This window comes from Dermacentor variabilis, chromosome 2, assembly GCF_050947875.1.
Source record: "Dermacentor variabilis isolate Ectoservices chromosome 2, ASM5094787v1, whole genome shotgun sequence".
Classification (NCBI taxonomy): domain Eukaryota; kingdom Metazoa; phylum Arthropoda; class Arachnida; order Ixodida; family Ixodidae; genus Dermacentor; species Dermacentor variabilis.
The window spans coordinates 105,329,486-105,356,961 of NC_134569.1; the positions used below are offsets into that span (position 1 = coordinate 105,329,486).

The 27,476-nt window shown below is 43.3% G+C and overlaps 1 protein-coding gene across 2 annotated transcripts in view; it reads right to left on the minus strand.

Moving 5' to 3' along the window:
• Positions 1 to 4,630: 4,630 nt before the first annotated feature.
• The window catches only part of yrt (erythrocyte membrane protein band 4.1-like yurt), a 39,280-nt gene continuing 16,434 nt past the window's right edge, over positions 4,631 to 27,476 (minus strand). The window contains exons 11-17 of one of the 2 annotated variants that reach the window (XM_075681588.1): positions 26,695 to 26,864; positions 25,437 to 25,727; positions 22,281 to 22,389; positions 21,708 to 21,767; positions 16,941 to 17,016; positions 15,045 to 15,428; positions 4,631 to 8,329 (exon numbers count right to left, since the gene is read on the minus strand). In XM_075681588.1, the coding sequence (XP_075537703.1) occupies positions 8,111 to 8,329; positions 15,045 to 15,428; positions 16,941 to 17,016; positions 21,708 to 21,767; positions 22,281 to 22,389; positions 25,437 to 25,727; positions 26,695 to 26,864 (1,309 nt within the window). In that variant the 3' untranslated portion in view covers positions 4,631 to 8,110. The remainder of the gene's footprint in view (positions 8,330 to 15,044; positions 15,429 to 16,940; positions 17,017 to 21,707; positions 21,768 to 22,280; positions 22,390 to 25,436; positions 25,728 to 26,694; positions 26,865 to 27,476) is intronic. The other variant, XM_075681589.1, reaches the window with a different exon arrangement.

Here is a 27,476-nt window from a genome sequence, read left to right on the forward strand (position 1 = left end):
GCAAGAATCAAACCAGACAGACACGCCAAAGCCCGGGAGAAAAGGCATAGAAAGCTCCACCTTATTAAAGGAATGTGCATAAAGGTGTATATTTGTTACACTGAGGATATTAGGCTCCATTTATTGTTTCATTGCATAGTTCCATAGAGAACAAAGGAAGCCACTGAGACATCTGTAGGCGTATAGCACCTACGGGGCTGGCTACGTATAAGCCAATTCATTATATGAGTGCTGTCCCGTGTGTGAGCAATTTGGCAAGGTGACTGCAGCCACAGTCGGCAAAATCCAATAGGGTTCACCTAGAAAGTTTTGCTTTAAAGTGTAGGCTAGATAGGGTGCATTCACTGTTTTCAATACAAAGTGGGTACCTTTATCAATAATTTTATGCATTGTTATGGCAAAATACGGGGCAAAAATGAGCTGAGGAAATATTAGTGGGCTAGTCTGCACTTGGTGGTTAACAGATAATGACATAAATCTCAGAACATTGCCTGGGAGAATTTTTGGCACACTGCAGGCACTGCCTATCTTGAGGGTCCCTTTGAGGAGCCATGCTGGTTCTCAACATTCTGGGTCATGTGTCACTTTCAGCAAGCAATAATGAGGTTTTATCTTCTTTTTTCTTCAGTTTTGGTATTAAAAACGAACATTTCTGCAAGCTTTCTTTGACATGCTTGCTCATGGCTTCAAACATGAATTTTAAACAGAGGCTGCTCTACATCTTTGCTATCTGAATTTAACTCGTTATGCAGTCGAAGCTTTGGTTGCAGTTGACATTAAACATTAGTCTACTGATGAACTTGCTATGAAATCCATGGCTCACAGGGACATCATTGGTGCCATAATATAGACATGAAATTGAATATATGAAATTTGGGCTCATGCTTTCTACTAATAAGCCACATGTTTCTGTCAAGATAATGCTAAGCGGTTCCCTTGAAAATAATTGACCAACCAAAGCTCTTTTAGCACTTTGCTTTAAAGTATATCAAAAAGTAAATGTCGAACATTCAATATAAAGTGACTATGCTACTTTATATTATATACTACAAAAGCAATATGACCACAGCCAGTAGAGCATACCAGCTCTTGTTTCAGATTTTGGCTCTGTTTGCTGGTCATCAATTTTCTCTGGGCTTTAATCTCGCACCAACAAGGGCCATTAATTGTAGCACCAATGTGTAGGAACAGGCACATTCCAGCAAAGAGTGGTGGCCGCTACATTTTCTCAACAGATTGCACATTTATGCAAGGGACCAGTGTCGGAGAGAACACGCAATATGTGGCTTCTACTGCTCGCCCTACCTAACAGTGGGTTCCCATGTACACCCTTGCAATTTTTACTGCGATAGCAATTATGTGTTCACTCCAGGTACATTTCCGCCGTTGTCGTCGCCGCATGTTCTGTATAAAGTCCAAGTGCAATAACATTGTGGCCGCGCACCGTGTGTTGTATGTGCGAGTGAAAGCATGCGAAGATGAGCCGACGGTGGCTCGATCTAGGGCGCGCAAGGCAGGAGGGCGGCGAGGAAGCGCGTTGTCTTGCATCACGCGAATGCGCCAGGAAGTCTCTACTTCGGCGGCGGCTGCGTGTATGGTGAGGCCGCACTGGTTCTATCTTGAAAGCGATCTGCCATAGAGACAGAGTGCACCGAGTGCTGATAGCTTCGTGTGCGCTATGTTCTCGCCACTTATTTCGTGTTGATGCGAGAGGCAGCACGAAGGTCAATTAGCTCACTGCTGCTGCCACCCTTCATCACGCCAGCGTTTTGACAGCGAGAGCCAGCGGTCATAGAGTGAGATGTGTTCATGTTTGCTTGCGCGCGCGTGGCGCCATGCTTGTTAACTTAGTTATACAGTAAGCAAATGTTTACAAGTTTATACGACCTATAGAACTACTGTACTTACTTCGTATAGCTGTCTATTATTAAATTTGCTGGCGTGATTGACGCTTTGCCTTTCGGACGAAACTACGACCTTTTTTCTTTAATATCGCATGTGCGTCGACTGCACGGTATGCCAGCAGCCTTGTAGCAACGAGAGGCACTCCTGAAGCAAATGCTGCCACAAGATACTCGAACTGCAGTGAGCTAAACTGCTGCTATAAAGTGTTCATGTTTCTAGCACAACGCAGTTGGTCTACAGTGAGAAGTGAAACTGGTTCCTAAACCTTTCTTCAAGGTCACAGAATTCTCTATACATCTCCCTAGGGAATATGCAATCGGATCATATGAGTATTCTCTCTGATCAATATTTTTTCTTTGGTTTCAATTGTTCCTTATCACTTATAAAGCTACCAATTATCTACATTTACACTATTATAACGATTAATATATGTCTTCGCAAATTATGCATTTTTGTGCAGATACAATAAGGCATTACACTTTTCCTGACAGATTTAATTTCATTTATCATCACCTTGAAGGCCTGAAGGCTTTACACAAAGGGAGTATATTCGCTGAAGTACTCGCCAAAGAATGCTTACGCATTAAAATATCATGGTATCGACCGTACAAGCAACTAGCTTAGGCCTGCAGCAATTCATGTGAGCACTAATGAAGTTTCCAACGATTGTATTTCTTTTTATGAACAGGTTCGAGTTTTAAAGGCGACATGGTGGTTATATGATGGAAGTTGCTGTGTCCTCTAAGGAGTGTTCTACAGCAAGTAGTTTTCAAATTAGTTAATTAACAGTAGAGATAGAAATATTTGAAGTGCCGCAATCCCATGATTTCAGGAGGCGAGCGTCACCGCCAACATAAACACTCTCTCCACTTGCCCTGTCAAGCCACCACAAGCGAAATTTATTCTCTGCATTCTCCCATACCAGAGCTGGAGGATTGCACGAATATTTCACGGGCCCCATCTTGTTTTACAGCGAAGCTGTTTACCGATACCCCCCAACGGCACAGTCGTGTCCGTGGACAGAAAAGTGCGAGCAAAAACTATCATCATCAGCAATGACTTGTACCTCCCTAAGCAAGCAAAAAATACATAATCGAGAACATGTCAAAAACTGTGATGATCAATGGCTCATACCCGTGGAAGCAATGGCTCATACCCCATAAGCAAGCAAAACATGCAATGGCTCATAGCCCCGTAAGGACATTTCCCTAACACACCCAGATTGGACATAGAGGGTTTCATGCGAACGCACTTCTTGGAACTGGCAAGTGACCACACGACTCCGGTCACCCTTGTCCAGTTCATCGGCAACGAGTTTGCCTTGATGTGCTTCACCGTAGCCACTCAGCCAACCACCACACATGGAACATGTATTGATCTAATGTAAGCAAAGAATGTTTCTGCGGTTAAAACAGAAAATTTAGTCGTATATCATAGTGACCACAAAGCAGTGGTGATGAGTGTTACAAAACAAAATGTTTGCCAAAGTTTCCTGTTTGTCTCATCGCCATATCGTAGGTGGTGGTCCCCCCACAGCTTTGCAGTCCAAGCACCTTCACAGGGTGGAATGGGTCCTCAATTTGTTTCTCTCTCTGTGCGGACTGCCCTCCTGTGGACTAAGGGCAACTTTGGACCATGTGTTGTGGGAGTGCGAAGCCATCGGCTCCTCCTTCAGCGAGGATAGGTGGGCTGCACTCTTGGGCAGCCCCGAACTCAGTGACCAAACCCTGGCCGTCCAGAGTGTCCGCGATCGGGCCGTCAAGCTCGGCTTGGCGGACCCTACGTGGTACTAGCCGGGTGGCGCGGGGTCTCCCCTGCATCTTTTCTGGACCTAATAAAGTTATTTCACTCACTCACTCACTCTCTGTCTGGCGTTTTTGTCAAGTGGCGCACTTCGGGTGATGGTATCATGTGCAAGCTGATGCATTTGTCTTGTTTCGCACAGAGGGTGATCTTGGCCACTTTGCACGAGACTACCTGATTAACGGTATAAGTTAATGCCACACTCACGAGCTCTGAAGCAGGTGCGAGAGGATGAAAGAGCATGATCGCAGCACTGGAACATGGTAGAAAATGACAGTTTCGTTCTCTATGCGCGACTGCACGTGGGACCAAGCAGACGAAACGGACGTACACCTCTATTGCTATGGCACGAAGTAAAACAAAAACACGCAGATATTCAGTTTGTATGTTTTATTATTTGTCTAAACTTTAATTCATCTATTGAAGCAACAGGTAAACAAATAACTGATGTTGCCTTGAAATTTTAATTCTCGAAGTCGCGCGTCACACTGTATGTAGACGATGTATGCAGGCCATGTGCGTAGATGCACATACGCGATTGACGCGACTCCGACTCAGTGCACGGCACCCGCGATAAGGGCAAACGACATTTAGTCTGAAATGCAAGCTCTTTCCGCGGCTGGTGCGTAGGGATAGCAGACACGATCGTTAGCACGCATTGTATGTACCGAGCTTGTGAACTCAAAATGGCTAAACCTGGTGAGGGGCCCTTTAAAAGGGGCCCTTGTGCCGTATCTCGTAAAACTAAACTAGTATCTCTTGTACTGGTCTAGGCAAATTGAGCATTTGCCTAAATGCTCATTCATGCTGTTATATGCACTGTTTATGCTGGTGTGTCAAAGCATACCCCCTTTAGATCATTGCAAGCAGATGAAATGAGCAGCTGCTGCTCTACATCTCAACAACGAAGCAAGAACAAAACTGCAACTTATTATGTCTCATATTTTATTTTCACAAACATACATACATACACATGAAACTAGCAGCTTTTGTAAACCTTACGAAGGAACGAGAAATATTCGGCCCCCAAAAATGGCACTTACGGAATGAGTTCTTAGTGAAAAAAAAAAAATTGAAAAGCTGCTAAAAATAGTCTTTACTCTTATATCCACAGACAAGATCCTTTAACAAGTTTGGACGGCACTCTTTCCTGTGAAGGGAATAAGCTCCCTTACACAAGGTCATATAGTAAAAGCTACTACATAAACTTCTCAAAAAAGAGACAACATGTGGATGGAATGTGCGTCCTGCACAGTGTGCAAGCCTCGTTCTGAAATGTTTCCAAACAGTGAAGTAAACATTAATATGTTTGACAAAAAACTAGCACAGGTACAGAGAAATAAACATTCCCATATAAGAGGCACCTAAGTTGCAACAGCAGGAATTATTACCCTTGGTTACTAAAACACTAAGCACTTCGACAAAATAATTTTTTTAGGGAGTAGGAAAGTCACCTGCTTATCAACAATATAATTATACGTCTTTAGTAAAACGTCTAATGACTACTGCTCAAAACAACTGTTGCCACATGCAGTCATGGTGTACTCTGACAAAAGCAATGGACACAACCTGTTCCAGCGCCAGCCAAAATAAGTAAATATACAACCTCAAATACGCAAACCATTTGACTGGACAACCAACCGTTACCAGAACCTGCACACTACACCCAAACACCCGTAACCAGCACAGTGTCTAATGGTGCAGCTTCACATTTCATTATCCTTTATTCATTAGATATGGTATTAAAACCTTCAGCAAGAAATCTGTTTATTTAAAAAGAGGCACATTAACCTGACACGAGCACAGAGGCCAGATTTTGCAATAATTCCTTTTAAGACCCAATCTTTTCTCCTTTTTGTCACTGGTTCACATTTGCCATCGTGCGCCACTTGCTAAAACTGGCAACGGTCGATATAACAATTGGCACTGGCCGAAATGGTAGTGTTGATTGGTAACATGATTGTCCCGACAATGCTCACATCATTGCACACAACGTTCTCGCCATGACTGGCCACTCAAATGTGAGGCTCGGGGAAAAAAGCAAAACGGAAACAATCATTACAAAATACAGCCCCAGGAGCAGCCTGATAAACTCCAGCCCAACCCTGAAGTGCATCTACTTTTCTGTGGTACATATACTTGGTCCATGCATTTTACTGCTTTCTGAGAATTGATAGTTCAAAGTTGTGAAACTGCTAAAATGTCAGAGAAACCCAATGCACAGAAAGCTATATGAATCCTACATAAACAAACCACATAAATTTGCAACTTACTGTTGCTTCTTGAAATATTCACAAAGAATGTGGAGTAATAACCTAACTGCATGTCTCTTCGCAGTAAATATCCTGGTGGCATGTCAGCTGTCAAGTCAATTAAATGAATAATTCCAGGAAGTCACTAAAGCATTTCCTTGACCTTGTTAAGATGACTACAGCACTTTATTGAAGCAAGCACAAAGAATGTTGTTGTGGCAGGACAACATTCTCAAGTTTCAAAGCTTACTACCCAACATTGTACATTATCTCCAACAGGCTTCTCTGCTCAACTCTGCCAAATATGTGAGTTGGTAATAAAAATCTGTTCACTTTAACCACTTGTCAAGCACTAGGACACCACAGTACGAAGTCACAGCAGAGTCCTTCAAACACATCATATACAGTCTGTAAATGTCAAATTCACCTTTCACATGTTACAAAACACCAAATATTGCTAAAATATCATCTACATAAAAAAACCTTCCAAAAATATCTGTAACAGTCAGTGTAAAAGAAGTACAGAAGTAAGACAGCTGGCACTGTACAAATGCAAGTTGTTACAGAATCTGTTGGCAGCTACCAATACAGATACTGAGGATATAAAAGCTAAAGCAAGATAACAATCACAACCACCAGTCTGATCAGTATATGATTTCTACATTTAAAAGAGAAGTGCACATCCATAAGAATGTGAAAAAAAAAATCGGAAGGTGCAATGACAATACACAGTCCAACTGCACAAAGGAAAACAATGTTGTCAAATCTTAGAACCATGAAAGAATGTTATACTTTCCTTAATGTTCATGGGGGCCGAAATGAATTTAGTAGACACCCAATACAATCTTCCCATTTCACATGATTTCCAACTTTATATGATCATGACACGGAACATTAGAAAAATGCCTTTAAAACAAAGAGGAAAAAACTTCCATTTTTCCTGTCTTTGTTTTTCTTAACACATCAGTGGGGTTCTACTGCATCAGTTCTTACTGGCTGCAGAGCTAAGTGAAGCCTTTCTTTTACAGAAACACTTTGCCAGCTCCACAGCGCTTGCATTCTATAGAGAAAGAATGCATGCAATGATAAGGCCAATCAATATGCCCACCAACCATACACCTCAATCTCGTTTATAGCTGCCATAAGTTAATGAAAAAGTGTGCAGCTTCACACAGTCTCTCTTGTGCTACAAGCTGTAGTATACTATGGGTCCATCAGATGTCAAAAAATGACCTTCCAGGCACTTGAAAAACTTCCCAGCCAACTTGGACATCAAGATGAAAACGTTTTAAGAGCACTCATTGCTTCGCTTGCAGTTATTGTGTGGCTACAGAACACTGCATAGCTTTACGAGTCATACTAAATGAGGAAATAAGGCAGGACTGATGAAGCAGGCACACTGGAAGTACATCCAGATGGGAGACTGTCCGTGCAAGGGTGACCCTCATGATTTCTCATGACTTGGATGTCAAAATTGGAGGCAATGATACATATACAGGCACAAATTGCTGCTGCTGTCAATACTCTGCCCAAATGTTCAAGCAGGAGCTGCTCAATTTTACTGAAATAGCAAGACGTGGTGAACCTGCAAATACTTAAAGAACAAAAACAAAACCACATGTGGAGAAAGGTCAAAGCTGATGGCCCAACAGTAGTCTTTAAAGCTATTAGGCACTTGTAGTTCAACAGGGGACTTAATTGGCAGCTGCAGGCATCGAACCACTAAGGGAGCAGGCAGGATATTTTCTTACTTCATTAATAACAAGCTCTTCTGAAAGCTGCTGGCTACATATGAAAACTATGAGGAACATACGATGCCATAGCAGAAACCTGCCTCCCTTCTAAACAGGAGTGACTGTCCCCCCCAAAAAAAGGAAACAGTTGCACTTCTATGTCACAAGAAATAGCAGGCTCACAAGTCGACACATGCAGTCGTGCTCATTTTGAAATTCAACAGCATATGAAAACTGAACAGTTTTGCAGTCATTAAAAAAAAAAAGATACATAGCATCTAGCATGTGGTACCACTACTTCATCTTTTGGAAACTCACTGGTCCCACATTACAGCAACGTAGCGGTAGTGCACACATTTTCTCAACCACGAGTGGTCGTAGCACTAAAATCAGTAAAAGGACATGGCTCTCGTCTTGTCAGAGCTCCGTGGTCATGACAGTGCGCCTCTCTACGTGCCGTTTGGGGGCAGGGACATCGGTCGAGCCAACATGCCATGGAGACAGCTGGCTGGATGTGCAGTTGGACAGCGTACGCTTGACCACCACGGGTGCGGCGACCCCACCGTTGCTGATGCGTGGATGCGTGGCAGAGGAAAGTGAGCGTGTTACGGGATTTGCCCCAGCAAATGACGTCTCCTGCGCACACAGAGAGAACAATTTGTGGCCTGTCAGACAGCTCTTTACTGCAAACTTGCAGACAATCAATAGTTCTACATGAGCTGCATGGTACACATTGTGCATATTCCATAGGCACACTGACATGCTGCATGTACAGTATGGTTCAGCATAAAAGGGAACACCTAGCAGATAATGGAGTTCTGTTGTACAGTAATTCTGCATCACGATTATGTAAGGTTAAGACTATATATATATATACAGAAAATGGTGCCACTAAGAGTATACAAAACAAAATATGAGTTCGAGGAATGTAAACAGTTTTTGCACTAAAAGTTCATGTGAATAGAAGTTATTCACCTCAACAAACCCTGGCTGCTGCAACTAAATGTAAGCCCAACAACCTCACCTCTGATGTGGGGCTCCCAGAAAGGAAACACTGAATGAATTACTACTACTTTTATTCAGAATTCTGCTCATGCCAACTACAGTAGACTGCCTCTAAAATGAACTTTTAGGTTCTTGAATCATCTAAGCACTCTAAAGACTTTGTAAGTTATGCATGAGCATTTTGAACTGCTGTGAATCTGTACTGATAAGATAAACTGATTTCGAAATCTTCTAATGTTAGCATTAAAGGAAGTCCACTGTAGTGATGACAAACCACAACATTGAATTTGTAAATATGCCATAACTAAAATTATTAGCAGTATTCCCATACAACATGATTTCAGTTTTACAAATTCACCTACAGCAAGCAGCAGTAAGGCAGTACCACAAAACTGCACTAAAAATGTTATGGTACTTTCATGCGAAAATTGTTCAGTGCTACTTATGTCGCACTTGTATAGCTGGCTTGCAGAAAGTGAAACCACTTGATTTCAGCTGCTAGTTAGAAAATTCTACATTGTGTTCTACAACGGTCAATCCCATTTCTCCAATTTCCAGCAAGAAGAAAAAGTGAATTGAAGCTCTGATGTCTGAAATCCATTAAGCAATGCCTAAACCAGCTGAAGCGGCTGCCGAGACCTACAGCCCACATCAACATCAATGTCAAACACATTTCATCCAAGCTTTGCAAGCCAATTTACTCTAGTGATGAGGGCCAGTAAATATGATTTTAAGTGTGGCACAGAAAGACAAGCACTGCACAGAGATCAAGAAGCTGTGCAAGGCAGGGTAGGTTGGTGAAGACCAAGAGGTACCACTGACACAAGAGTGAAATGCGAATAACTCAAAATAGACTAGAATTAGGAGTGGGAAAATATTAAAAACTTCAAATACGAATTGAATGCTGTAGAAGCCACTTCATGTGCCAAGAAAATCCGATTGTTATAACCAATAATTGTTATGACAAGGTTGCATGAAAAACGTAGACGGGACAAGCATTCAAACAACTTATATTAGGCAGAAAGAAGTACAGTCAAACCCACTTATAGCGTTACTGGTTTTCGCAATAGTAGGCTGTAACAATAAGCAGCTGCTGCACTGTGAATTTTTGTGTGCGTTCTGTGATAAAATAAACTGTTTACTACAATGTTCCCATGCCGTGTTATTGGCTATAACAATTATATCTGGCTACTGGGTGGCTGCGCCGAAAATAAAAGGAATGCAAAATCCAGGAAGAGAGAAAGAAAAGTGCAGCAGAACTCATCTTGCAATGACTGTCGATGGTAATGTGATCTAGCGACACATTGTATTGCTGAAGTTGCATTCATTTAATACCTGTAATGGTCATTCCGAGACTTTCCTTGTTTCAGCTATACATAATTTACACTGTCTCCACTATTAGCCCACATTGCTGTGGCACTCGCCTACGCATCCACCATGAGCATGACGACGTGACGACTGTATGACGGCAACGCAGTTCTAACTATGGAGAGACAAAAATGGAATAATGTTGATGCAACGGCAAAGCGGTATGACATGATGATTCTCAAATAATGATGATAGCATAATGACGATGAAAGCATGACGTTGCCGGCATGAAGACAATGGCATAACGACGAGTGTATGACAATTATGGCATGACAACAGTGCAACAAGATTACTAATACTCTCCCGTCACACTGGACGTGTCAACGTCATTTGAATCGAATGACATTAGCATCGAATGACGTTATTCGGTAGCAACATGGCTATCTTTAATGCCATTAGAATCTAATGACTTCTGCAATCGAATGAGTTTGAGAAACTCATTCGGCTTCACACTCGAAGTGAATGTATACTCTCCACACCAGAGACAAAGCAAAAGATGACACTGAGCACTCATAATTTCAGAAGCATTCATGTAAAGAGGTAATTTTGCGTGGTTTAAGGAATTCGTCATTTTAACTAGAGAAAAGCTGTACGGCAGGCTGTCACAAAATGTTTTTACTCTCCACCTCAGTGGTGTCTGGCAGTCGTCGCATTACTAGTCGGCCATACTGCAAACTATCGGGCGCCTCTATGCACATGTTTTCAGCGTCTCAAATCGCACCTGCATTTATTTGACGATCGAACCTCTTCCTCTGATTAGTATGTGTTGCTCGCTATGCAAAGCATGCCTCAATCAGCCGCTTCATGGCTATGGCTACTAAGCTGGCTAAGCCTTGTTTTGGCTTATAGTGCCCAGACATTCTGGAATTAGTAGTTTTATATGCGTGTTATTTCAGTGGAGCAATGCCTCATATTTATATTAAATTAAGTAGACTGACTTTTCAGACATTCTACACAATGCTTGTTCTACTTTTCCCACCATTTTAGTTGCAATGATCGCCATTGATATCATGACTTAATGACATTAATTTTTCCTGTGTAGCACCACCACAGGTCAAATGGCGTGCATTGCATCGAAGGTCATTCGAATCTAAGGACATTAAAATGTCCAATGCAACAGGGGTATAAGCTGGAATTACCATGGCAGAATGACAACAATGGTATGACAACAGGTGCCCAAGAGCGACTGTCTGATGATGACGCAATGACAACAGCGGCGTGACCAACAGCAGCATAATCAGAATTAAATGACAGCCAAATTACGATGAAATGATGCAGATGGAATGACGTCAATGAAACAACGTAGGCAGTAAAGTGAATGCCAGGATGACAATTAGTTGACATTTCTGAACTGATGAGAATGGTTGAACGGCAGCGTGGCGACGACAGCACGACGACAATGTTATGACGACGACGGCATTACAAGAGTCGCATGACAAAGTTGGAATGATGATGACCACAATAGCATGACAAAGACAGCATGACAACGAATGCATGACGACTCTACGATTATGACGTGTTGACAACAATGGCATTGCAATGAAGGCATGACAAGAGGTGCATGACGAAGCTGGAGTGACAACACTTAAATGATAACGTCATCACAATGACGTTCTGACAATGAATGCATGACTACTGCGTGACTACAACAGCATGAAGAGTCAGATGACAAAGATGGAATGACGACAATGCAATGACTATGACAGCATCCTGACCATAAGCATATACCTAGTGGCCCAAACTATTAGACAACTTAGGCTACTATGTCAGCGTAGAAGGCGTGACGACGACGACGACATGACGAGAGTCAAATGACGAAGCTGGAATGACAACTATGGAGTTACAATGGGTGTAGAAAAGCAGCTGGTATTTTTCTTTTTTTTCTTTTTCTTTCTTTCTTTTTAATTTCGGCTCGCACACCCTGCAGCCATACTTAATTGTTGTAACCAATAACGCAGCATGGAAGCATTGTAATAAGTCGTTTATTTTACCATTAGAACACAATACAAATGTTGACAGTGCATCGGCTGCTCATAGTTATATCCGATAAAACCGGTATCGTTATAAGCAGGTTCAACTGCATTACATACTAACTATTCATGTTCAAAAATGAACAATTTCATATTTTCGGATATCGCAAATAATCAAATATTTCCCAACAAACGATTGCTCAAATTCGCATTACTGCTCTCCGCCTGTTAAGGTATCGCCAATTATCAGAAGTGAAACAAGGACAAAAGTTTTCGAAGCAATTTAGAAACAAAATGGGTAATCCAAGCTTTGTTTTTGGTTTTGTAATGGAAGTCTACATGAAAGCCTGCCTCTTTTGCTTATAGGCTGTAATTTGGTGTTTCATGCAGTTTAGTCATGTAGCAGTTTTATCTTTTAAGTTACAACCAGTGACGTTTTCTTTGGAACGGGCCCTTTTACCTGTGCCTACAGCACACAAATCCTTTAGCAGCATTTTCTTTCGTTCATTCACAATTTGTGATCTTTTTCTTTTACAACAACTTATTTAGCATTCTTGAAAGTTAGTCAAACAGTATCCATTTATTCTTGCAAAGCTTGTTTGCAACCAGTCTCTCTAAAGATGTTGAGAGACTATTTGTGCAGTTCTTCTATTGACACTTTAGGATCTTGTGTTTAAAACTGATCCTAATTGTATGTGAAGGTGGGTGTCTTTTTTTTGACTAGGCAGTACAAGCATGGTACTTAACAATACCGAATTAAATATTCGTGCTATAAATATATGCATCTGTATTTGACTATTCGGTATTTGATACTATTTGTATTTGATTCGTATTCGAAAAATTTCATATTCGCCCATGTCTAAGTAGAATGCATCTGTGTTCTGCGACCACTAGCATACCTGCCAAACTGCGAACTTAATATTGATAAAAGTCCTGCAGACACAACATCAAAAGGGAGGAGAATGCATATTTTAATAGAGTAGAACCTCGTTAAAACAATCCCCATTTCGTACAATTTCTCAGCACCAACATTTACGATCGAAGACACAAAAAAAATGAACCAACACAGTTACGCTTCTTTTTTAGCGGTTCATACATTGCTAGAAAATGCTATCTTTCAGCACAAACTTAAAGTACATTGCCTAACTGCGATTTTATGATAAGTTCTTAAGTCGCTATGTCTCATGTGAAAAAGAACAGCGCGAGGCATGTACGATCGACAGAAGCAATAGGTGCCCGCCACAGTACACGCACGTCCGTGTCGCATGAAAATGTCGGCACACACTGTTTCCTCTTCAGCAAATCTCCTACAGAGTTCTCAAACATCACAGTCACAGCTATTGCCACAAACTCTACTGTGATATGCATCTTCACCTACCTATTTCACAGTGCATGTGGCATAGAGCCATTGGAAACATATTGCATGCTTTTATTAGGCAACAACCCAAACGTGCCACTGTTCCCGGCTGCAGACTCCGCGACATGAGCGTCGTGTTTCACCCAGGCAGCATCACATTCTAGCGTCGCCCACCAACCTGATTTCAGTTTACCATCGCTGTCTCAAAACACTGTGCAATGGCAAAACAGAAAATAACACAGTGTACGTCGATGTCTCATGCCACGATTCTTGCCAAATGGGCGCATCAAAACTTCCCACCAAATGCACAGCCCGAAAAAGCTGCTGACCTAGGCTGAATTCGAGGAGCACAAACGTAAGCTTGCAGAGGCTGCAGATATGACAGCGTGCATCTTGGGCCACTCAAACACTGTTAGCTTGGCATGCGTCGGCATCTGATGCTGTAACTACTCATGAAATGCTTTGCATTACATAGAAGTCAGCTATAGTAGCAGAGTCAGCCCAATTTTTTAGTGACTTCGGATTGTACGATGTTTCACTTACTATGTTTTTTCTCAAGTTTCTTTACAAAACATATGAATGTGGTTCTACTGTATTTGCCCAAAGAACACACATTTTGTGGGATACATACGCACTTCATTAACGGTGATTTACCTTTAGACACAGCACACAAGCAGCAGCAATCTTGGAACAGGACGAACTCGCAAGCAACAGATTGTGTTTAGATAACAGTGATATTTTCAGTGACTTCACTTTTGTCGGTATTGCCTTTTAGGAAGTTGTCAGAATAAACCTGCTTTAAATAAACTGCGTCCTGTCTCAATCAGAAGACCTCCAAGTGTGTGTTCGGAGACTAACAAGTGCAACCTTTTTGCAGACAGAATTCTTTTTTTTTTTTTAACTTTACGAAACATTAGGAAAATCCTGGAATGAGCACAAATTCACAAACCTCACAGAAAATTCTGGGGAGCTGGCAGGTATGTACTAGTGTTCATGACAATCACACGGTCCAAGCTATCACTACGATTTCTAAGGCTGCAGCATGCTTGGCAATTGATAATGCTGCGATGCTGCATCACACTTGTAAACAGCTGTGCATGGCAGACGCTCTCATTGTCTCTTTCAATTTATGCTGACAGTACAGCCTCCATCATACTTGCCCTGAACACACTTTAAGGGCCCTTTTTGCTTCTCCTGTAAATGTTGCCGGAGATTTCTGGTTAGAGTGCCTCGGAAAGTGCTTGCTTTATGCAACTTCCCTTCAAAGCATTCGAAGTTTGCTCCTTGCAGCATGTGTTTCTTAGAAACAAGCTTGCATGGACGTGTCTTTGCTGTTCGGGTTAAGTCTGACGGCGACTGTACAGGTCCATTCGACTTTCCTTGCACTTCACGAATGGGTTCAGATTAGCTAATTGTCACTTCTGCACTTATGCAAATAAGCTTGGCACTTTATGAAATCTACACTAACACTGCCACGAGGGCAAAGAATGCTGCGCTTTCATCACTCACAAACTAATGGCGATGTTCAGGTGCCACCGTGCTGTACTGGTGACCCATACAATGAAGTGCAAAGCTTTCTGAAAGAGTTCAGCGATTGCGAGCAATAGTGAATGGACCTCACAACAGGAGGGCGTGCAGTTGTGAGACTTACAGTGAGTACCACACCATCCAAGTTCTTTTTGGGGAGTGTTGGGGGAGATGGTGGTGGTGGTGGTGGCAGTGCTGGCTCAAGGGTAGCAGTGGGAGGAGAAGGAGGGGCATGTTCAGCGGGTGCACTAATGGGTTTCTTGGACGGCAGGAGCGGGGTGTTGGGAGGGGGGTTGCTGTGGTTGCTGTTGTTAAGCAGCAGTGCAGGGTCAGCCTTGCAGCCTGCCGGCGGCAGTGTTTCCTCGTCCTCGCTATCAAACTGAATGAGTAGCTGCGAGGAATCAGGGCTGCTGGCACGTGGTGCCTGCTGGTGCGCGCATGCCGGCAGCGGGCTACAGCCGCCTGCGTTGGCGCTAGCGGCACCACTGCCGGCAGACAACCCCGGTGACTGGTGGTGAGAGGGGAAGGAAAGGAGGGAGTGGCACAGAGACAACGGGGAGGAAATCACTGTGGTTGTTCAGGTTACAGAAGCTGCACTCCTTGACACAATCACAAACAGCATGCAGCAAACAACATGCTTCGTTTTTAATGGGCAATTTATGAGCACTAAAATAGTTAAGCAGCTTAGTCAAAGAAAGTATCATTAATCACTGACCAATCATAACGATGCTAGGTAGTGCTTTACATCCTACACAAAATATACTTACACAGGACTGATTTTGACTACATAGGTATATTTTAATTCCCACCGAAGTCACAGCAAATGTGTGTCCGAGTTTTATCCTTGTTGGAACATAGCCACCGTGGTTGAGAATTGAATAAATCATCTTGATTAGCAGCACAATGCCTTATTTACTCAGTCACTGTGAGAGGTTGCCATGTTACTGCTTTTATGCGCTCCTTGTCCTCAACTAAGCCAAGATCAAGACACCGACTAACTCTCAAACTGGTCAGTGACTATGATATGTCTGGACTTTTTTCTTCTTAACTAACAGAAAATAAAGAAGAATTCAGCTATTCGTTGGTGCCCATAATTCGTGCTTTAAAGTTTCAGCATTTTTGTACCAATTCAGAGGAGCACAGGATGTGGAGGCGTGCATACTAATTACTGACCTTAGTGCTAATTCTTCAAATTTGTGAAATATTTTTTTATTAGAGTTCAGGAAGACAAACATGCTTGTTAAGACACTGCGAATAGATGGCTTGCACTGTCATTGCGAAGTAGAGAAACACAAAAGCGACAGAATTCTAAATCTTTTTATCTATCCACTCATCTCCAGAAATGCTGCAGAATGCCCACTGTTGTCCTCCATTATGACATCCATGATGCCAAGTACAAGCCATCTATATAACAGGCACACGAATTGCTAGTTTCATGAAATGCAATAGCAGAAAATTAGGTTGGTACAGTGAGCGCAGTGGTAGAGCAGCTGCCTTGCAAAAGTGAACAAAGCACTTATTTGGACATAAACAAGTAAACAAGTATTTTGACCCTACTGATGTCACAGAGTTCGAAGGGATGTGACATGGTCATTTCATTGCTGGTTTATGTTTCTATGACTAGCACAGGTAGCACTTTTCTGACCAAAAAAGCTAGCAGGTTCTTAATGCACATTTAGTGCCGACACAGTTGTTGACAACGCAACTCCATGGGCTTCTGAGTGATGATAGTGAAACCTATCAGATTCACCAAAGGTCTAGTGCTTTGACTAAATGCACATATGCCTTGTTTGCCTTAATCGTGACACAAAAGCTCTTTCAGTTTAAAAGGATGCTTTTCTATGGTATGAATGCCACTCTGCAATAGAACTCTCACTGCTAAACTGTTATACTTGTACTTTGATACTCCAAAAAATTTAGATAGGCTTCTTAATAGATGTCATTCCTGACAGTAGTCCATTTAAATGTAGATATGTAACCACAAAGTACATGGTGAAAAGGTAGGTGAAGCTTCACTCACCAGTGCAGCCACTAGGTCACCAGCATGTCCATTGCTGAGGACAGCAGTACTATCAGCCAAGAGATCCTTCGTATCACTGCAAACACACAGCCACATTTTTTTAACATAGCAAAGGGTAATTAAAGCAGGAAGTTGGGCTAGTTGGTGTTGATGCAGTTGCTGTGACATAGCTACTAGCGTGAACAAGACTAACAGAGAAAGGGTGGGACAGGACAGAGCGCTATGTCCTGTCCCACCCTTTTTTCCTTTAGTCTTGTTCACGCTAGCAACTATGTCATGGCAAAGGTGTTACACCATATCGGTTCATGGTTTGTGATTTAGTACAAGAAGGACAAAGATCTTCGTCCTTTCTATACTCCTTCTGAGTAGTAACAATGTGTACTGCTTTCTTTTTTTTTGTAACATAATCCCTTTTATGCATGTTTACAAAGCACAGTTTTATATCATGATAACTTGTCACCAACTGTCCCCTAGAACTACAGTGAAACCTCGTTAAACCGTAGTGTGCCGGAGCTCGGAAAAAGTATGTACTAAACGGTAGTACTGCTTCACCGAAATAGCATCAGATCACCCACTTACCAGTCAAAAATGGAACTCAGAGAGAGTGCGATGAAAAGGCAAAAACATGCAGTATTTACTCACTTTGTGCGACAAAAATCTTATTTTCGTTTGATGCCGAGGCAACCTAGCAGCGACGGCAGCAGCTTTAAACTTACTGAAGCTGCGAGCCAGCTTTTCAGCCAGCCCCCTCTTCTCGGCAAATACTCGCACTGCAGGTTCCTCATTGGCATTGCATATACAGTAAAACCTCGTTAAACCGTACCCGCTTAAACAGTAGTTTCGTTTTAAAAGTAGTAAAGTCAAATCCCCGAATCAGCGGCCATTGAACATATTGTGTTTCGTATCCGCATAAACCGTACCAGCTTACTGCGTACGCATCGGTTAAAACGTAGCGTTTGAACTTTTCGTCGCGCAAACACGGCGCTGCGCCGTCTCCATCGGGCGGCCCGGCAGAACAACACGCCTCAGAGATCGGAACAACGGCCTCCAAGCGCCCTGTGCGTTTGCGCGTGAAGCCACATCAACATCAACATCATTTCGACGCGGTGCCAGAGAGCGTTATGGCATCGTGCAAGCGAGGACTCGCGTCGTTCCGAAGCTTGGATAAAAAAGACGCCGGGTGCTCAGCATAGAAGAAAAATTAGACATCGTCCGTGCTATCGAACGTGACACAAAGAAGTCGGCGCTGATACGCAACAGGGATCTGCTGTTGACTACAGTGTGTGGCATTTGGAATGCGAAGAAGTTGCTCGGCAGCGCTGCTGCGACTGCGAAGATATGTCGGCTACGAGGTTCGACTTTTCGCCATCGTTGCCTCTGTTGTTGCCGAAGTGTTGACTAGCGACAGTGACGAGGACGACACGGAAAGCGATAGCACGGGCGATTCAGGCCGGACAGTGGCATAAGCTGCGCGTTGCGTCAGCCTCATGAATGCAATCGTCGCGACGACAATAGGGGCGCGACAACGTAGCTCTATTCCAAATGAAAATTATTCCAAACTCCAGCACCCGTAATGAAAAAGGCGCCCCCGGGACTTCTGCAGCACTACTGCGCACGTGCACGGTGAATACGTAACGCCAACGAGGAATCTGCCATGCGAGTGTTTGCCGAGAAGAGGGGGGCTGGCTGAAAAGCTGGCACGCAGCTTCAGTAAGTTTGAGGCCGCTGTCGTCGGTGTGCTAGGCCGCCGCGGCATCGAACGAAAATAACGCTTTTGTTGTGCGAAGTGAATAAATACTGCATGTTTTTTCCCCTTTCATCGCACTCTCTCTGAGTTCCGTTTTCGACAGGTAAGTGGGCGATCTCATGCTATTCGGTTAAACAGTACTACCGTTTAGTACGTACCTTTCCCGAGCTCCGGCCAACTACGGTTTAACGAGGTTTCACTGTACTCCGTGCACGGGCGCAGTAGCGCTGCAGAAGTTGCGGAGTGCCTTTTTCATTGCGGGGTACTGTTCTTGTCGCGATGATTGCATTCACGAGGCTGATGCAATGCACAGATTCTGCCACTTTCGGGCCTGAATTGCTGGCGCTGTCGCTTTCCGTGCTGTCCACATCACTGTCGTTAGGCGACGATGGAAAAAAGCCAAACCTCGTAGCCGACAACTTTTCACGGTCGCAGCAGCACTGTCAAGCAACTTCTTCGCATTCCAAATGCCAAATACTGTTGTCAACGGTAGATCCATGTCGTGTGCCAGTGGCCACCGTAAAAACCGGAATATAGGCAAAAATTTTTTTCAAACAATCATTTCGAAAAGTCGACCCTTGTCTTATATACTGAACATTGGCATAAAAACTACGGAAGTCTTGCAACAATGGGCGGATGAAGTAAACAGCCGCCTTCGCCATCGCCATCAGCAGCAGCGCGGCGTGGTGACGTTGTGGCAGTGCCATTTTATGTTTCCACTGTCACAAAGTTATATTGGTTAAAGGCTGCTTTTTTCACATTTTGTTTCAAAATGAGCGGAAGCCAACAGCAATTCACCGTCGCCTTCAAGAAAAAGGCGATTGAGTACGCGGAAGCCCACGGCAGCTTGGCGGCACAACGCAATTTTGGAGTATCCGAAAAGACCATTTGGTACTGGCAGAGGCCATTACAACTTGCAGCAACCGAAAGAAAACATTATTTCGTGGGCGGACTGCAGCGTATCCAGAATTGAATGACAAGGTTGCGGAATTCATCTGGGAGCTGCATGTAAGATCGCTGCCTGTGACTGCCGAATGCATCCGTTTGAAAGTGGTAGAGATCACGCGCGTGCGCCTCTCGAGTGACGAGGGCGCAATTCAAGGGCTCGCCATCCTGGGTGCGATGATTCATGAAGAGGAAGGGCTTTGCACTATGGCGCCATACTTCTGTGTGCCAGAAACTGCCCGAAGAATTCGAAGACAAGCTCATCGAGTTTCAGCGATATGTAATTGCGCTTAGGCAGCAACGCGACTACATGATGGGACAGATTGGAAATGCCGATGAAACGCCAGTGTGCTTCTATATGCCCTCAAGCCGGACTGTTTCCAAAAAAAGGAGCTAAGCAAATCAAGCTTCTAACAACGGGCAACGAGCACTCACGGTCACGGTTCACTGTGATGCTCGAGTGTACAGGTGATGGGAAGAAGCTGCCCCTTTTCATCATTTTTAAAAGGAAAAAATTGCCGAAACAGGAATTCCCACGCGCGTCATCGTCAGGGTTAATGAAAAGGGTTTCATGAATTAATCATTAATGCTGGAGTGGGTCCGGCTTGTCTCGAAGCGGCGACCTGGTGCTCTCTTTGAGCGAGCGATGCTCGTTCTTGACTCGTTTCGAGGCCACCTCACAGCCAATGTAACGCGGGCCCTGTGTGATGGCAAGACGGACCTCGCGGTCATCCCTGGCGGACTGATATCTGTGCTGCAGCCACTAGACATTGTGCTAAATAAGCCGTTTAAAGATAGAGTGCGCGAACTCTATAATGAATGGATGCTGGGCAATAACCAGACTACCCCCACCAGCCGCCTGCGACGTCCACCGCTTGCGACTTTGAGGCCGGGTGTCGTTGGCATGGAAATCTCTCCACGAAGAGATGGTGCGCAAGTCACTTAGAAAATGCAGTACAAGCAACGCGCTGGACGGCACAGAGGACGATGCTCTATGGGACGTGGGCAGCGAGAAGCACTCATCATCCGACTCTAGTTTGGACAACTCTGATTCGGAGCAGCGCTTGCACACTTCATGCCCTTCTGTGTACTGTTCACCCGGCCAATTTTTAACAGTATCGCACGACCGTCGACCCACGTGTTTGTCAGCACCTTATCATCACGGCATGGAGCGGCGAAATAGAAGAAGTAAGAACATGTGTACACATGCGCGTATCTCGTTTGTTTCGCCGCTAAGCGTTGTTAATAAAGTGCTGACAAGCACACGGGTCGATGGTCGCGCTATACTGTTAAAAGATTGGCCAGGTGCACATGCGAGCAGCATTTAAATAAGTACTGTCACCATTGTGCAACCGGCTGAGTCACATTTGTTTCAAGGTAAGGGTGTCTTTCGGTACTTTTGCCATTGAAAAAGGTGTTTTTCATTTTTAGAATTGGTTAGTTGGGGGGTCGACCTATATTCCTGTCTGGCCTATAGTCTGGTTTTTACGGTACTTCTTCGTGCCATGTTCGATAGCATGACCGATGTCCAATTTTTCTTTTGCACTGAGCACCCGGTGTTTTTTATCCGAGCTTCGGCAAGGCGCAAGTCCGAGAGAGCATTATGGCAACAATGCTCTCTGGTACGGCACCGAAATGATGATGTTGATGTGGCTTCACGCACAAATGCACAGGGCGCTCTGAGGCCGTTGTTCCAATCTCTGAGGCTTGCTATTCTGCCGGGCTGCCCGATGGGGACAACGCACCGCCGTGATTGTGCAACGAAAAGTGGAAACACTACGTGTTAACCAGTACATACGCAATAAGCTGGTACGGTTTATGCGAATACAAAACGCACTATGTCCAATGGCCACCGAGTAGGGGATCTGACTTGACAACTTATAAATTAGACTTCTGTTTAAGCAGGTACAGTTTAACGAGGTTTTACTGTAGCAGTGCAGCCCCACAGCTGCAATGCTAGGCAATTACAAATGCAATAATTATGCCTTTTAACAGCTAGTTTGTGTTCTCAGCCATCGTATACACAGCCCTCCATGGCAGACTCTCGGAAATTAAATGTGGTGTCGTAAACTTACCAGTGTCTTAGTTTTTCTCTATTCACAGCTGTTTTGGCTCCAGAAAACTCACTGGATTCACTGCAAGTGAGATATATAACATAAATATAATATATATAGTATATGGGTGTATACACGAAACCCCTCCAAAATAATCTTAATTTGATGTTACGCCCCCAGCCAAAGTGTTGAATAAAGTGTTGTTATTTGTGCTAGACAACTTACAACCTATATATGCACTATTGACATTGTCTATAGGTCCAAGAGCACAAACTTCCAATAACATCTCAACACTGCTAAGTATCGTGGCACAAGAAACAAGACGACAGTTTCTTAGGGTGCCCAGCAGGGTAATAACTACTCCTTAATGTACTGTTCACAGGTCAAACCTTGATATAACAAACATAAATATGACAATTACTGAAAATATAACAAAGCAAATCTAAAATGTTTTTACCAATGCATGTAATAAGAAAATGCTTAAACGAACATCACATATAAAGAAATGTACTTTTTATGCCAAACGCTAGTTTGTTATAACAAGGTGCTACTATAATGCCTTTGAGCTTTCATAGATGTGACGTATCAACTTACCCGTTCACATGAATGACAGTCTTGTACTTTTCTGCCATAAGTGGCTTTCCATCTTCATCGTCCGATAAAAGCAACGGCACTTTCTCTCCAACAACTCCTAGACTTGGCACTGCAGCAGATGAATTACAAAAGAAGAGGCTGTGTATGAGTTAACCCTCCAATGCCAGTTGTCGCGAATTCGCGACATACTGAATAAACGTAGCCCATGCCCTGGGAATAAGTTTTCTGGCTAAAGTGCCAGCTGTTGCATACTTGTGACAAACAATGTTTTCCATTGCTGACATGAGGTGCCATCTAGGAGCCATAGCGGGAGGCTGGCAACCATTGTTTAAGTCATGATTGACAAGGTGCTCACATGTGGGACGTCAACAATTTTCTACATGTTTAGTGAACATAAAGAAAATCAATTCATTCTTCTAAAATGTTCTTGTATGCATTATCGCATGCATTACATTAATTTTTGCATTACAGTTTTTGCTACGGTATGTCACGAAGTTCCAACAATCGGCATTTGGGGCACTCATTTGCTGTAGGAACATGTCTGACTACCTGTAAAGTGCCTTGTTTCTCGGCATGGAATGAACATTATGTCCTTTTACGGGGGAAAGGGTCTTTGCGCACATCCTTTGCTGGAGAATATAAGCGACAGCAGCTGCCTAAGAGGAAGAGAAGTTGTGCGAAGTCGGAGCCTGTAGTCAGTGGCATAGCCAGAAATTTTTTCTTAGGGTGTGAGGGGCACGCACTTGAGCAGGGTAGGGAGGCGTGCAGGTGGGTGTTGTCGCATATCGTTTCATGCAAGGCATCTTTGGCGCAGAAAAATTTCAAGCAAGGGGGGGAGAAGGGGATGACATGTCTGGTTTGCGCACCCCCTTCCCCCCTTGACTATGCACCCTGCCAGTAGCTTGCATTAGCACTGACAGCATTGGACATTGGCAAGCCTGTCAATACACTTGCCAACCATTTAAGTGACCATGGTGCAGGGGTCAGAGTTTACTTATGTATGCAAATGCACTGTGCACCTGTCTGAGCAAAAGTGTGAACTGCTTTCAATATTTTCACTAGCCATAAGTTACCAAGGAATGCTGTGTAACCCATTTGTTAATTATGTGATCATCTTTAGAGCAAAATACACAGTTTTGCACTAGTTAGGCCAATAACTGCTTCAGACTACTAGACTGTCTTTCTTGCTATATATGTGCAGCATTTCTTGGCCTATGTTCCGCATGTTGCAAATTTGCAACATACCTCAATATACATAGAAAATTCAGTCTTGACAAAAACATTGCTGGCATTCAATTATGAGGGTCAAATGAAGTTAAAATCACCTGCAACAATATTTTCTGCAATTCCTTCAATTATTTTGGTTTAAAGGGTTAAATAACTAGCACTATATTACAACTAGCATGGGTAAGAACATCTCAAAGGGCATCCTATTAATTACATATTAGCAAATACTGAATTTAGGAGCACCTTAACAATAATTGGCACTGACAAAAACATGTGCTCGAGTTAAATGTTTAACAGCTGGCTTTTTTCCCAAGTACAGTACTGTTACAAGGCAGAAGCAGACGCTGGTCTTTTACACAGGCCAGAGCAACACGGCCAACAGGGAAGGCTAAACTCAGATTTAAGAACATGGCACCAGCAGCCGCCAGCTGATAATACAGAACTTCATTCTCCACGTTTCAGTACGTTAGTCATCCTTTTCACCGGAACACTACTCCACCGGGAAAGGAGCGCCATCCCGGAGAAAGCTACAGTGAGGCACTAAAGGTGGACACATAGGGCTTCAAACGAGCAATGTGAACAACGGCCGTATTGGTCGAACTAACTATGCTTAAATGAACTCTGAAGGTCCTGGCAAAACTTAACAATTAATGTACTCTGTTAATTTTTAGTTTTTATTTCTTTATTTGCCATCTAGAAAAAGCATACTGCACTCTTTTGGAAACAATGCCCTGGACGTAACGCGAGATTGGTTTCAATGCACATTACAATGCCGCAAGCTAAAACACTAGACAACTAAGTTTTGCAGAAAAGCCAACCTCACGATGCCAAATCAGATATACAAGCACACACATGTTGGGAGGGGAGGATGCCTGCAGTGAAACGAAAGATGGGCAGATGGGTGTCAGCGCTGAATGTGTTGTCAAAACATACTTTACACACCAACAAAACAAAAGCACCAAAGTCGTACAATTATTACCCAACACAAATATGGAACACTTCGCTAAAAACTCCCTTATTTAACAGTGCAAACAGCAATGCAACACAAAGTGTTAGCCATGTGCAACATTGCACATGGGTGGATGTGCACAGCAATCAAACAGTACAGTGTGAAGAGCTCCTGTCACACTAATTGAAATTAGTATATCTGAGAAGCCAAATGTTTGTCAGTCAGTCTAATTCACCTTCTAATTCAGTCGGTCTACCTGGCTTCCTCGTGACAGTTTTTAGAGTTTCTCACGACATCAAGGGAGAACCAGAAAACTAGCAAATAATGATGGTGCAAACGGCAACATCCTTAAAAATCTGGCTGTGTTGCAAACTGGACACGTGTCAACCCTACACATAAATTAAGATTATGTATGCAGTATACAGGTATTTTTGCATTCAATGTGCAACAGAAAACTGAAAATTAGTCTACGTGCACTTGCAAGCATGTGCTCAACACTTAATCTTTACATCAATGAAGAGCATTAGCGCAGCATTCTAGCCAGTGTGGCTATGCTACAAAGAAAACAATATATCTCTGAAACACGTATCACCAGCGCACTTTTAATGGCGCAGTCAGCAGTGTTTGTTGCCACTGCCACATAACTATAGTTTAAATTAACTATTGTGCTTTCACAGGCTACTTTCAAGGAGATATGTTTACTATTTCATTAAGCTATAGTCTTTAAAAATCTTGGAAATCTCTTTTAGGTGCAGACAGGTTCAAGTGTAAACAGCAACTTTTACTTGTTTCTAGTCTCTATATTTTTATTCAAATCTCTCCTGTCTATGACAATGAAGACAGTACTTAGCTGCAATTCAAATTAACAAACAAGGGATAGTATAGACCCAATATGACCGGTCGCTATCCAAGTCTGGAACAGTAACATGCAACATGTTAATGCCTACAAGCATGAACTGCGGCAGAAATCGTCGACTCACCCCTACGCTTGTCTTCTTCTGCCCTGGCCTTGAGGATGTTGCACTTCATCTGGTCAGGAGGTATTGGCTTGGGCATACCACTGCTGGTACCAGCTTTGGCCTGGTTGTTCTTAACACCGCATGAAACCACAGTGACAGTGCCAGCTGCACAGCAGTCCTTGCCACTACCACCACTCATTCCTGGCGAGCTGTTGCTGTTGCTCCGGTTGCTATTGCTTCTGCTGCAGCTGGTTCCACTAGCACTGCAGCTACTGTCCAGGGCCTTCAGCCTCCTACTCAGCTCCTCAGCATCTAGAAGCAGAAAAAATAAACAAGAAATGGACTTTACCGCTCAAAGCTTAAGTCAGAGGTGTTCTCCATGTGTAGCAACAACTGATAACCTCTAGTCCAAGGGCCCTGTGTATTAGCAGAGCAAATGCTACCCTCTCTATGTGAGCAACTTAGATAAAGTAACACAGTCTTACAAATAACTTGACTTCAGTGCAGAGCTCTCCCCACCGTGGGTGGCAGTGAAAATGTCAGCCACTGCTCCCGTTTATCGCTCACTGCTTCAGATTACCGCCCATGACACTGGCTGACCGCCCATACCTTTGAAGGGACATTTGGTAATTAGAATGGTAAATTTGGTCCAATTTTCTATTTTTTTCCCCGCAATCCTCGGATGTTCTTTTATCACATGGGGAATATTAGAAAGAAAGGTGATGTGGAACTTGAGAAAATCACACTTTTCTAGTGCACTGTTGATAAAAATTGTGTACAAAATTGGGTGCCAGGAGGTGCCATCGCACTGCAAATTGCACAGCTTTCCATCAACGCACTGCCACCATTTTGGATTTTTTTGTTAAGGAGCAGAAATCTGAGCTTAAGGTAGTTGCAGCACTGCATTTTGCCATGCAAAAATAAAAGCAAGAAAGCAAATGAAAGACTATCATCATGATTCGTTAACTGCTGGCATGTGGAAACAGGAAGCACGAGGATGTGAGGAAGCGCGAGGACATGTTTCAATCATCAGCATGCGTCTTGTGCACATTTTGACAGCGGCGAGCTGTGCATTTCTTTATCCCGGTGAAGTTTGGCGATCACAGTAGGATTCATCATTGGCTTGCATTAGTTTCACTAACACGCCCAAAATGCGCAATCGGTGAGTGTACAATACAAATTGACAGAATGGTCATATTGAGAAAAAAGAAAAAATAGAGAGAGAGGCTTAGTTGTGCGAGTTGGAATGTCACAAAGGATTCAGCACACTCTCCTTTACCTGGTTCCGGGTCTGCAGGAACGTCTCCTTTCTTATAGACAGTCAGATCGTTTCTGGTGTCCGAGGCTGAACTTGTCTCCTTGGCAAGAGAACGGATGAGGGTGTCCAGCCTGTTTTCTGCCTCCCCTGTGGCCACAACAGGGCTGGCAACTTGCACAACATCTGCCGGGCTGCACAGAGAGAAAGTATTGTTTAATAAATAGTAAGGTCAGCCACAGCATATATGCACTAGCCTGCTATTCTGCATGGGGACCTGCCGTGGGGGCTTAATAGCTATGGCACTGTACTAATAGGCACGAGGTTGCGGGTTCAATCCCAGCCACAGTGGCTGCACTCCAATGAGGGCAGGACACAAAAGACTTGTGTGCCATGCATTGGATGCACGTTGAAGAGCTCCAGGTGGTCAAAATTATTCAGGAGTCCTAAATTACAGTGTCCTCCATAACACAATGTGCAGTTTTGGGACATTAAACCCCCAATTTATTTATTTCTGCATGGGGAATGGGGAAATGGGAATGACAATGATGAAAGACAAGGACAGGACAAATGTACGGTCAAACCCACATATATGGCACCCACATGTAACAAATTATTGTGTAGAACAAACAGCTGTAAAATACTTCTGAAGCTTTTCGTATAATATTTTTGTTTTGTATATTGAATTACCTATATATCGAACTTTTTTGTGATCCCCTTCAGATTTGATATATCCGGGTTCTACTGTACATACACATATACACACAAATACTAGTATGTAATGCAGTTGGTTTTTACAAGCCCAG